The sequence below is a fragment of the Brassica oleracea genome, chromosome C4 (assembly GCF_000695525.1).
Source record: "Brassica oleracea var. oleracea cultivar TO1000 chromosome C4, BOL, whole genome shotgun sequence".
NCBI lineage: Eukaryota > Viridiplantae > Streptophyta > Magnoliopsida > Brassicales > Brassicaceae > Brassica > Brassica oleracea.
Window position 1 is genome coordinate 42,656,245 of NC_027751.1, and position 13,527 is coordinate 42,669,771.

Here is a 13,527-nt window from a genome sequence, read left to right on the forward strand (position 1 = left end):
AAATACAAAAGTTAGCATAGTAAAAAGATATTCAAAAGAAAAAAAAAATTCAGAGAAGGAAGGAACAAAAAGAAACATTGAACTTGGCTTGGTGATGATACAGTCTTTAAGTTCATCCTCATCCTCGTAGCTCTCGGGGACTATATATATTCTCTCTGTTTCTGTTTTCTTCTCCAACGTATCTTACTCTCTCTGATCAGGTTTCCCTTTTTAAAAGTTGCACCAGCTATAGTTAATTTTTGGCTGAGCTTAGTGCTTCCAGGTCGCATCTTTCTTTTCCTACCTCTAACTGGTTCTTTCTCAAAGAATTCTTCTTTCCTGGTACTGTAACTACCACCACTGGCTTTGGTCTCGCTTTAACACACAGTTCGGCAGTCTCCGCGTACGAACGTTGTGATTTTTTAGACTTTTTCCATAAGTGGGTTTAAGTGTAGGAATTCGCAAGTTCTTATGCGTAGACTGAAGGACCTGCGCAATAAACACGAGACCAAGATCAGTTATGATAGTACCAGTACCAGAGAAAAGAAGAGTCTTCTTCGAAAAAGAATCGCTTAGAGGTAGAGAAAGAAAGGTGTGACCTTGAAACAATAAACTCAGTCGGAAATTAATCAGACGAGTACCCGGTGAAATTGCACATATGATTTTTCTTTCAAAAATATTTTATATGTTTTTTCTGTGTGTTTAGTATATTTTATTCTTAAATAAATAGTTTTGTTGTTATTTTGTATAATGTGTATATTTATATTTAATCTGGTATTTTATATATTACTTTTTATGTTATACACTGGTAAAATATTTTAAATTAGTTTATAAAAATCACCATTATTTTGTATAACATCTATGTTAAAGTATCTGAAGCTTAATATTTTCACTATGCATCATAACCATGTATAATGAACCTTTTAATTAAGTTTGCTCTCTTTCACAACTTGAACAACACATCCATACGACTTTGAAGCTATGCTACAAACAAAAATCTCACAATATATGATCTCTATTCTCACAAACGACTGTTAAAAGTCTCAGATTCGATTCTCTGTCGATGTGGTGGTACTACGACTCTCCAAAAAAAATTCTACGGGTTTTCTTGAGTTTGGGATAACGCTTGCGGTAGATCTAGTCACTATAAAAAACTTACCCAAAACAATTGTCTTTTCCAGGCAGTTATCTATTTACTGTACAAGGAAAGAAATGCAAGGATCTTCACATCAACTTAAACAACCGTTCAAGTTAATCTCTCTTCAGTCGACAGGCTCATGCGGGACAGATTCCTTTCTTTTCCGGCTTCATCTCACCGCCAACAGTCGTTGCTGCAATTCTACTTCCTATGCTTCAGGCCTCCTTAATCTCTCGCCATATTCTTCTTCTCTCTTTTCTTTATTGGGTTGTCTTTGTGTTTATTATATGCTCATAGTTGTTTTTTTCAACACTGTAAAACATTAAAAAAGGTATGAAATTTAACATGTTACTAAAAAAATTATCTCACAATGAATAGTGTCAATGCGTTGAGCTTAGCACTTTTGCAATTTCACACTTTTGGGAAAGAAATATAATTCCCTCTTGCAATTTCTTTATGATAATCCCGTCTCTTATTCTCATTATTCAAACTTCCTCAAGCTGAGATTTAATTATCTTTGTGAATTCCATAACAAATTATTAGGTCTTTTTTACTCAGGCCCACTACCGGATGTCCTTGGTTATTCAGTTCGTTTCATCATCAAAAATAAATAGCATGTTCATCAAGCCCCAAACTCTTCAATCAGTAAAGCAAGATAATAAAATATGAGCAAGTTTCACTTACAAAAACTGTTCTTCATTATATATACGCAGATGTGCGAGGTGTATATGACAACTGAATTTTCAATGTGAGATACATATACAGTCTCATAAGTCTATATCTTTTTTGTTTTGTAAACTAAGTCTCACGATATATCACTAACTGGTGCAGCGTACAAACTGTTGAACGGTCGATCAAGGAATCTTTAGGGTTCTAGAGACCTGTTCTTAGATCGGTAAAAGAGTTTCTTGCGATAGCTTCTTTGAGACCAACTTTTTGTAGATGAATTTAATCGAATCAAACAAAGTATAAAGCAAAAGTTCTGTTTTTAATTATCAAAAGTCTAGTTCATAAACAACGACAAAAAAAGGCTATATATAAGCCAAAGCTAAACACAAAACCCTAAGATAAACATGTTTAAGATAAAAGACCTAAAGCCCATAAAATTATCATAATTAAAAATAAATAATAGAAAATAGGAAAACATAAGTCATAACGTTAACCACGTTACTTGTCGGTCAAGCATGATGCCGCTGCATCACTAACAAACCAAACAACTCTGGAGGCTTTCTTGGCCGCTACAATGGCAAGTCTACAGTTACAAAAGCAGATATATATATGTTATTTTATCTAGCATTTCATCTCTTTTGTAACTTTTATGGGCATTATATATTTTTAAATCCTGTAAATAAGATATTTAAGAACCGATTCTTAGTTTTTTTTTTTTTTCAATTAAAAGTTAAGAGACGGGTTCTTATATTCTGCTAAGAACGACATCCTAAGAACCCCTTAAACATGCTCTAAGAGTTCCTCTTTTAGACTTTCCAAAATAAAAGAAATACCAATGACGACTCGTACAGATATCAACGATGATCCATCTCTAGTCTGGCCGCCAATTCAGACGGCACTGGAGGCGGAACCTCATCTCTCTAATCTCGGTTTCTCTTTGCTCTCTCCCTCCCCGTCCTTCCTCAGTGGAGATGCTCGCTACTCTTTTCTGTCGGAACCCTCCCAAAGCTCTTTTGGGTCGATGGGGATGTCTCTTGGCTTCTTATGGTGTGGCGCAAGACTCTGGGTGGCACGGTGGAGGGGAGAATCGGCGGTTAAGGCTGTAGCACTCGTCAGATCTGGTTTTACTTCTTCAAGATCTCTGGCGAAAGTTACACGACATCAGCGCATGGCTTGGTGTGACTCCTCCTCCATCTAGGATCTACCTTCCCCGGAGGCGGTGAGACGGTTGGAGGAGGGACACGTGGCATAAAGGGGTATGTTCTTCGTTGGAGCACCATGGTTGTTTCAGTGACATGAGCTCTGCTCTCCTTACAGTTGTGACTTGGTGATCCTTGGCTCGCTAGCTGACGTCAAGGCCAACTTTTCAGTCCGGACAGTCTTGTTCGGTTTATGACTAAGGGGTGAGATGGAGGTTTATCAGAGGGATGGCGTTTGATCCATAATTTGCACCGTCGGTGTGGTCCTTTAGTACACTAGCTGGAACCTAATAGCTAGGAGACTAATAGTCTGGAGTTATTGAAATCGGCTATGCCTCTTGATCTTCTAGTCTAATTACTGTCTTCGTAATCGGAGGAGTGAGCATTGTTGGTGGTAGCGGCGAATATTGATATCCTAGCACTGACACCGAACATGTTTCTTTCAGCGTATATTGTTGTCGGATCTCCTCGGCTCATGCTTAAATAAGGTTTTTGATGTTTCTATGCTTGGAGTTTGGCACTTGACTTAGCAGTCTTTCTTCTAGGGGTAATGGGTTCAGAGATTGATTTCCGTTTGCCTCTTCTTCAGTGAGTAAATCCGGAGAGTTTAGGTTCGCAAGGCTTTGTCTTCTTGGTGTGTTAACTGGGCTTCCATCTAGGCGACTATGGATGTTTATGATTGCATCGCATCTGTATCCGAAGAACAATTTCTTCTTTTAATCTTGGGTTTATTTGAATTATGTTCTTTTTACCATAATTTATCTTAAACTTTAATTGTGTTTAAGGGTTTTGATCAAGATTAGTGATTAGTCATGTTTAAGATATATTGTGTAATACTTAATTAAAATATTGCACTAAATAAAGAAAATAAGAAAATATCTAATGATGTGATTTTTCATCTTTAAACTTGCATTAGTTTGTAAGAGGTCAAAAGGTTTAGGAATGTATCTTTCTGTAATGAAGTGTCTTTTTATTCTTAAAATTTCATTGGTTTTTAAAAGGTTATAAAAATGTCTACGAATGTTTATTTTCATATTAAATTTTTTATAGATTTGTAAAGGGTTATCGAAATATTTAAAGATGCGTCTTTTTATCGTAAAATTTCATAAGTTTATAAGGTTGCCTTGTCATTCATTTTCGTATCGATTTTTATATTTCAAGATCAATTTTTTGATATATCTACAAAAATTAGTGCAGTGCAATATTTTAAAATATTATAAATGTGCTTGTAGAAATATATACTATAAATGTACCTTCAAAATATAATTACCTCAAATGTTGAAAGTCATCACTATTCAAAGTGAGCCTTGAAATAATATAAATAGTAATTTTCCAAAAGACTTTTAAGTGTAAATCTTTCACATTATTATTTAAATGGCTTAAAAAGAAAAAAAAAAGTGTGTGCAATTACCTACTTACAGATATTTGTAAGGTATCTAAATGAAACGACTTTCCAGAAGTATTTTAAATCGAAACGCTGCAAATTGTAATATATTATTTTTTCTATTTTTTTTTTTTTGAAATTTTGAACTTTGAAACTAGTTCAATAAATTCATATATTACTTAGTCTTCTTTTCATTTTCTGCACAAAAATTCCAGATTTTTGTTTTTTGTGATCTTGAATCAACTCTCATAAGATGACCTATAATTTATCAAAATTAATACAGTGATTAGTATCCTTACCATATAACATTAGCTTCCTTCATATAGAATTATAACTTCTTTCATAATGATGTTTAGGGTTTCCGTCAATAAAATAAATATATTTGACACATTTTATAATCCATGTAACTGAACATACATTTGAACTATTACAATATTGTCTAAATTACTAAAATTGTTTTATTATTTCAATTTAATTTTATCTTATGTATGAAAATCTTATAGAAAATCTTGAAGCACATTTTATCAGATAATTGATCAAAATATGATCAAAATATTATTTAGTATTTTTACATTATGTTTTCGAGATTGGATTCTACATAACACAAAATTTTCAAAATAATGAAAATGCTTGATGGAAATTTTCAGTACCATGTAAATACAGTTGTTCATTACATATAATTTTATGACTAAAATAAAGATGTCTACTGTAAATATAGCACAAACATAAAAAGTTATCAAAAATCTTTTTTTTTAATCCATGTAGAGTTGTAAGATGTTTTTTTTTTGACTAAATAGAGTTGTAAGATGTTGACTCCGCTGACTAAATCATGTTTCAACTTTCGAATGTTGGAAATAGTTTTGACCTTTCAGTTTGTTCTTTTATTTTGATCAGAGTACAACAACATAAAACTTTTAAAATATAAAACAGGAAAAAATGTTTTTGTTTTGTTATCATGATAGTACAATAGAATAATTAATCATAAAAACAAGACTATAGTTGCTCAAAAAAAAAACAAGACTATAAGAAGATAGATTAAGAAATCTGTAGTATATAGAATATGTTTTTTTTTTGTTTTATTATTATCAAATAATGTGGAATAATAAATTGCAAAAGGAAAAATATAAGAGAAAAGATTTGAAAGAATTTCTAGGTACATTAGGTATGGAAACAAATACAAAAGTTAGCATAGTAAAAAGATATTCAAAAGAAAAAAAATTCAGAGAAGGAAGGAACAAAAAAGAAACATTGAACTTGGCTTGGTGATGATACAGTCTTTAAGTTCATCCTCATCCTCGTAGCTCTCGGGGACTATATATATTCTCTCTGTTTCTGTTTTCTTCTCCAACGTATCTTACTCTCTCTGATCAGGTTTCCCTTTTTAAAAGTTGCACCAGCTATAGTTAATTTTTGGCTGAGCTTAGTGCTTCCAGGTCGCATCTTTCTTTTCCTACCTCTAACTGGTTCTTTCTCAAAGAATTCTTCTTTCCTGGTACTGTAACTACCACCACTGGCTTTGGTCTCGCTTTAACACACAGTTCGGCAGTCTCCGCGTACGAACGTTGTGATTTTTTAGACTTTTTCCATAAGTGGGTTTAAGTGTAGGAATTCGCAAGTTCTTATGCGTAGACCGAAGGACCTGCGCAATAAACACGAGACCAAGATCAGTTATGATAGTACCAGTACCAGAGAAAAGAAGAGTCTTCTTCCAAAAAGAATCGCTTAGAGGTAGAGAAAGAAAGGTGTGACCTTGAAACAATAAACTCAGTCGGAAATTAATCAGATGAGTACGCGGTGAAATTGCACATGATTACTAGTACCATCACAGACCGGACGAGCTACAAAAGCAAGGCAAAACTTAAAAGTTATAAAAATATTTTTGAAAGAAAAATCATGTGCATTTTTTTTTTTTGATAACCGTAGTATGATCCCAAAGGCTTTCTAGGCCCAATGACTAATCATAGCTATGAGTACCGCCCTGTGTTCGATTCCCCTTGGCCACTCGGAGCGTTTTAAGTGGTAAGAAAACGCGGATCCTGCGGACCTCGTAGTGATTAGTCATTGAGCCTAGAAAACCTTTGTGATCACACTACGGTTATCAAAAAAAAAAAAAATTGAAAATGATTTTTTTTTCAAAAATATTTTTATATGTTTTTTCTGTGTGTTTAGTATATTTTATTCTTAAATAAATAGTTTTGTTGTTATTTGTTATAATGCGTATATTTATATTTAATCTGGTATTTTATGGCTTCGACTGGTGACATGTTGTATTAGAGTTGATTTACAATAAAAGCTATAATCCGATGTAACTTACAGTAAAAAAATATGTGGTAAAAACTGTAGTTTTATGTAGTGAGTTCGCAGTAAAAATATGAGTTATTATTTTTTTTAAATAACCGACTGGTAACACTTTCGATGTATAAATTGTAGTATTTTTTTTTTCACAAAATAATATTTATGGTAGATTTAACAAAATAGACTGAAAATATATAATATATAATAAAAATTAAAGAAATATACTTTGATATATATATATATATATATTATAGGAAAGGTATTTATATATTTTCATAATTTTGTATATAAAATTTTTAGCTACCAAATATAGTTAACAATTAATTTTTTAAAAATAATAATTAATTTCAAGTAAAAAAATCTAAAAAAAAAAATTTAACTAACTAGTGAATAATTACATGATTTTCTACAATGGTTTGGTAAGTGAAGGAAAGTAAACGTGAGAAATGATTACCATGCAATTAATATAGTAAGGGCCTGACTGGTTTCCCTGTTACCACCCGCAAACGCAGCTTTTACGGTTGCTAGCGGTTGACAGCATTTCGAAACAATCATACAAACAGCTACAAATCGCTTCAAACCGTCCCGAACCTTTTAAAATCAAAAGCTGGTTCCAGCTAACGTTTGCGGTTGCAGGCGGTTTCGGGAGGATAATTTTTTTTCAAAAACCATATAAATAGAAAAATAAAAATATTCAATAAAAATTTTAAATTAGAATTATAAAATGCTAAAATATATCTATTATATTTTAATTAATATTATAAAATTTTAAAATAAAAATATTTTCTATAATATTAAAAGTTTAAAACTATAACTTTCTAAATATAATTTTCATATTTATTATAATATTAAGATTTTTTTTATATTTTTTTATAATTATATAAAATATAAATATTGTTAATTTATTATTTAACCACTGCTGTATATGGTAGTTACCCAGTCATAAGTATCCCGTAAACGCACAAATTTCTAACTGCATAACCAGTCGTACAAATCTCTTAAAGCCGCTAGAAACTGCAACCACCCGCATCCGTAAACTCCCGCCACCGCAACCGCTGCGTTTGAACCAGTCAGACCTTAAATTGTTAAAAAAATTAAAAGTAACCGTAATAATCCGTAGAAAACAAAATAACTACCACATCAACTTCTAATACATACAAAATGGCTTGATGTTGATTAATGATTTGATTTACCAATTTTACAAAAGAGATAACTCAAAATTGTACCTCAATGATAACACATGATAACTCAAAGACAAACTCAAAAAATAAAAAAATAATCATGATTGGTAACATTTTTAAGTTATGGACATAAATCAAATTTAATCATTTGTAACTCATGTCACCAATCAAAGTCTATATTTTACTTTTTATGTTATACACTGGTAAAATACTTTTAAAAGGTTCACAGCTGTGAGTACCGCTTTGGGTTCAATTCTCTTTGGCCATCCAGAGCACCTTAAGTAGTAAGAAAATGCGGATCATACGGACTTCGTAGTGATTAATCATTGGACCTAAAAAACCTTTGGAGTCACACTACGGTTATCAAAAAAAAAAAAATTGCACATGATTTTTCTTTCAAAAATATTTTTATATGTTTTTTCTGTGTGTTTAGTATATTTTATTCTTAAATAAATAGTTTGGTTGTTATTTTTTATAATGCGTATATTTATATTTAGTCTGGTATTTTATATTTTACTTTTTATGTTATACACTGGTAAAATATTTTTAATTAGTTTATAAAAATCACCATTATTTTGTATGACATCTATGTTAAAGTATCTGAAGCTTAATATTTTCACTATGCATCATAACCATGTATAATGAACCTTTTAATTAAGTTTGCTCTCTTTCACAACTTGAACAACACATCCATACGACTTTGAAGCTCATGTTACAAACAAAAATCTCACAATATATGGTCTCTATTTTCACAAATGACTGTTAAAAGTCCCAGATTTAATTCTCAGTCAATGCGGTGGTACTACGGCTCTCCGAAAAAAATTCTAAGGGTTTTCTTGAGTTTGGGATAACGCTTGCGGTAGATCTAGTCACTATAAAAAGCTTAACCAAAACAATTTTTTTTTTCACGCAGTTATATATTTACTGTAGAAGGAAAGAAATGCAAGGATCTTCACATCAACTTCAACAACCGTTCAAGTTAATCTCTTTTCAGTTGACAGGCTCATGCGGGACAGATTCCTTTCTTTTCCGGCTTCATCTCACCGCCAACAGTCGCTGCTGCAATTCTACTTCCTACGCTTCCGGCCTCCTTAATCTCTCGCCATTTTTTTTTTTTTTTTTTTTCTCGCCAGGTATCCGGACCTCTTATTTAGTCCGACTATCCCACCGCGTCCAACCGGAACTGGCAAGGAAAGTCCTGGAGGCCAAATGGAAACCATGTTAAATCCGCTGTGGCTAGAGCTCGAACTCGTGATGGCGGGCACCTCAGCCGAGGTTCCTTTACCACCAGACCACGAGATCCGGTTTCTCTCGCCATTTTCTTCTTCTCTCTTTTCTTTATTGGATTGTCTTTGTGTTTATTATATGCTCATAAGTTGTTTTTTTTCAACACTGTAAAACATGAAAAAAGGTATGAAATTTAACATGTTACTAAAAAAATTATCTCACAATGAATAGTGTCAATGCGTTGAGCTTAGCACTTTTGCAATTTCACACTTTTGGGAAAGAAATATAATTTCCTTCTTGCAATTTCTTTATGATAATCCCGTCTCTCATTCTCATGATTCAAACATCCTCAAGCTGCGATTTAATTATCTTTGTCAATTCCATAACAAATTATTAGGTCTTTTTTTACTCAGGCCCACTACCGGATGTCTTGGTTATTTAGTTCGTCTCATCATCAAAAATAAATAGCATGTTCATCAAGCCCCAAACTCTTCAATTAGTAAAGCAAGATAATAAAATATGAGCAAGTTTCACTTACAAAAACTGTTCTTCATTATATATACGCAGATGTGCGAGGTGTATATGACAACTGAATTTTCAATGTGATACATCTACAGTCTCATAAGTCTCATGATATATCTTTTTTTTTTTTGTAAACTAAGTCTCATGATATATCACTAACAAACCAAACAACTCTGGAGGCTTTCTTGGCTGCTACAATGGCAAGTCTACAGTTACAAACGCAGATATATCTATGTTATTTTATCTAGCATTTCATCTCTTTTGTAACTCTTATTGGCATTACACATGGCAGATGTTTCAGCTTAAACCTCGCAAACATCCATTTTTAATATACTCAATAGGTTTTATAAAAAAAATGCAAACGCCTATAAAGAAAAAAATACATGTATCTGATTATGATTTTACTTTGCATATGAATGTATTTTAATTCACCCGAGCCCCTCTTCAACGTTAGATGCTTTGAGGTTGCAACAATTAGATCACATATGTGAATTAATGGTTAAAAGAATATAGACTAAAATGAACATGACTCGCTAAAGATGTCACTGAATATATACATGTTGATTGATTCTAGCACCTTAAACAGGTAAGTTTTGCAAATTGTAAATGAAATAAACTCTTGGTACAATTTTATGAGTTGAATGAAATGTGTGTGTGTGTGTGTATATATATATATATATATATATTTGTAACTCCTGTAAATTTCTTAGATTATGGAATATTCTTGCCTTCTTGGACAACAAATCTGAACGATAGCTTGGGCGTAGACAACATAAACATCAGACAGTTAATAGTTACTATTAAAATATAATTAGCTGTTCTGAATCAATTATATAATGATGCTTTGAAACTGCTAACTTCTATTCTCATGATTTTTTTTTTCACATCACTCCGAAGAGACTATGAGTAAGAAAAGATAATATGTTATCAGCAGTAAGTAATGATAAAATCATCAATGGCTGAACTGATAAAACAAGGAAGCAACTTTGTTCCTTTACCACCAGCGGGAGTGACTACCCCGCTATGGCCAAGCTTTTAGTAGATATGTGTACGGTTATGTACTCACTGTTTATATCTTATCTCTTTTCAGGCGACTATAATGCAAGCCACCATCAACGCTAACCGGCTTTCATCATTCCGTGAAAGGCTCTCCGCCGGAACCATGTATTCCATCTCCGGCTTTGACGTGGCTCGATGTGCTCAGAACTTCAAGCTTACCGACTCTTCTTTGATGATTCGGTTCAACGATTCAACCGAATTTGACGTGCTAACCGATCCGGTATCTCCCTTACCTGTAGAAGGATTTCGGTTCCGTAACCAGACCGAGCTGGTTGGATTGGCTAACACGAACAATCAGCTTCCAGGTACAGACATGATTTTATATCTAGGTTGTCTGCTTTGGCGTATTGGATTTGTGTTCTTTATAAAGATGTCGGTTTATCCATGTATAATACTAATACCAATCTCCAATTTCGTAGATATCATAGGTGAGATCAGTGTGGTGAAGAGCACCGTGAGTGAACCTCCGGAGGATAAAAATCGTGTCATGGTGACGGTCAAACTGGAAAGGTAAGTTTTACTTTGTTTTTTAAGCTCCTCTTGGTTTCTTATAATTATTTGACTATTTTATGTACAATAATTGGTGCTGCAAATCTGTAGTGATGTGTCTGTTACACTTAGCCTATTCGACTGTCAAGCTGTTTTGTTTCACAAAAAGCTTGAAGGCATGCGTGATGATCCAAAGGTGATTGTTGCCACGAACATCAATCCGAAGATGATTGGAGGTATTTTGTTGATCTATTCTGTGTAATGTCAAGTGATATTTTGTAATATCACATTTTCCTTTATATTAATAGATTTATTTATTTTGTGTTGTGTAGGTCGTTTGTTTCTCAACGCAACATCAGGGACGCATGTTTATTTTGATAAGGAAACCAATGCAAGAGAATCTTTCTTGAGTGTATTTGACGTGGAAGTGTTGACAAGTTTAGGATAATAATCATCTTATATTCTGTACAGATTGGTGGCTAGGGACACTGGTCTTACACCTGCTGCACCACTACTGAGGGCATATGCAAAGGTCGAGTCTATGACAATCGCCGAGCTAAACAATTTTGTCATCACTGCTCCATCACAGGTAATATGTTCTAACAAAGACACTGAAATTATATATAGAGGATTTTTATAGACGTGTGTCTGACTGTGATATTGATGTTTAAAATGTAGGAAATCGATTTCTTATGCACTGGAAGGGTCTCGAGCGTTGACGCGGACAAGGGGTGGTGTTATGTTGCATGCTCTAAATGCAGTAGGAAGTTGCAGCGCTCTGTCGCTGCGTTCGAGTGTGCGCGATGCAATAGTTCTCACGCTGTTGGATCTCTACGGTATGTTGCAAATTTTTTATGCGGTTATAGATATCTCCATTTTTATAAGCATACATCTCACTAACACGCTTCGAATTCGTTGTTCTCTTTAGTTATCGTGTAGAGATGGTGGTAGCGGATGAAACCGCCGAAGGGACATTCGTCTGTTTCGATGGTGTGATGAAGAAGTTACACAATCTCAGAGCAAGTGAGGCTGGTCAGATGTTGGTAAGATATACGTCTGACTTAGTACATTGGTATCACATTACGGTTACTGATTAACATGTTGGTTCCATCTGATGACAAGGCTGAAGAAGGTGTCAATCCTGAAGACTCTATTATGCCTCCGTTCATTGCTGATATGGATGGCAAGACTTACACTTTTCAAGTTAGAGTCACAGCGTACAACTTCACTGTCAATCATCAATCATTTACCGTCTCTCGCATCATCAATGAGATTGAGCGCGTTCCAGCCCCTGAATTTGTCGATAATGTGAGTTGAATGTGTATTATGTTGTTTCTCTATAGACTTAGTAATGATATATAATGATCTGAATGTTTTAGGTAGGGGATGATGATGATGATGATGATGATGATGATAAGCCAGATGTCAAGAAAGGACAAGGAAAGTCTGCATCCGGCGATGGCGTTTGTGAGGCATCAAAGAATGCTGTAAAGGATCCAGTTCGTAATGCGCATAAGAAGGCGCGTGTTGCTTGAGACGAACTGTCGATGATTATGTTTTTGTGTTTTGAGTTTTAATAATGTTTCGAATTTTATCTATTTTGTTGTCTTATCTATCTATGTTTTGGAATTCTCCTTTTGTGTCTTTTTTTTGTCTCTTCCTTTGTGGATTTATGTGTTTCAGTGATCAACCTGTCTATTTTCTTATTATAAATGAGTGATTTATCTTTATAAAAACATAAACTGTTGTTATATATAAAATGAAAAAACAACTTATAGACTATAAGGACTACGAAATTTATCAATCTCTGGACCCCAATAATACGTGTACGAATACAGTATTCTGATCAGTTGAGAGCAATCACTTTTTACGATGACAAACCGTATAACTTAAATTTCAGAATATCCATTATATTAAAATATTTACTATATATTCCTGATCCATACATTTCCTATTACCACACATCCTTACATTTGAATATCTTGCCTTCCAAGCTATAACAAATCCACTACAAGAAAAATAATCTTAACGAGGGCGGTTTTCCTCATGAGTTCGTCGTAAAAGAGGAACTACGACGAATTAGCGAGGAACCACGTTTGCTCGTTACTCATCTGTCGTAACACATATTTCCTCGCTAATTCGTCGTAACTTAGCGAGAAATATATTTCGTCGTAAAGACGAAGTAGATCATTTCGTCGTAAAGACCACGCCAATATTCCACGTAAGGAGGTCACTATATTTTCTCGTAAATACCTCGAAACGAGTTCCTCGTAAACTACACGTAAATACCTTGAAAGTGTTTCCTCGCAAAATACACGTAACGACCACGAAAGGATTTCCTCGTAAAATACTCGTTTATCTTTCCTCGTTATTTCCTTGTAAATA

General features: G+C 33.7%; 1 protein-coding gene across 1 annotated transcript; it reads left to right on the top strand.

The window, feature by feature from the left end:
- Positions 1-2,621: 2,621 nt before the first annotated feature.
- LOC106338940 lies at positions 2,622-12,677 on the top strand. Its single transcript, XM_013777800.1, has 10 exons — positions 2,622-2,936; positions 10,685-10,958; positions 11,073-11,163; positions 11,254-11,378; positions 11,475-11,571; positions 11,614-11,731; positions 11,821-11,978; positions 12,071-12,185; positions 12,265-12,450; positions 12,522-12,677. The coding sequence occupies exons 1-10, from the start codon at positions 2,622-2,624 to the stop codon at positions 12,675-12,677; spliced, it is 1,635 nt and encodes a 544-aa protein (XP_013633254.1).
- The last annotated feature ends 850 nt before the right edge of the window (positions 12,678-13,527 follow it).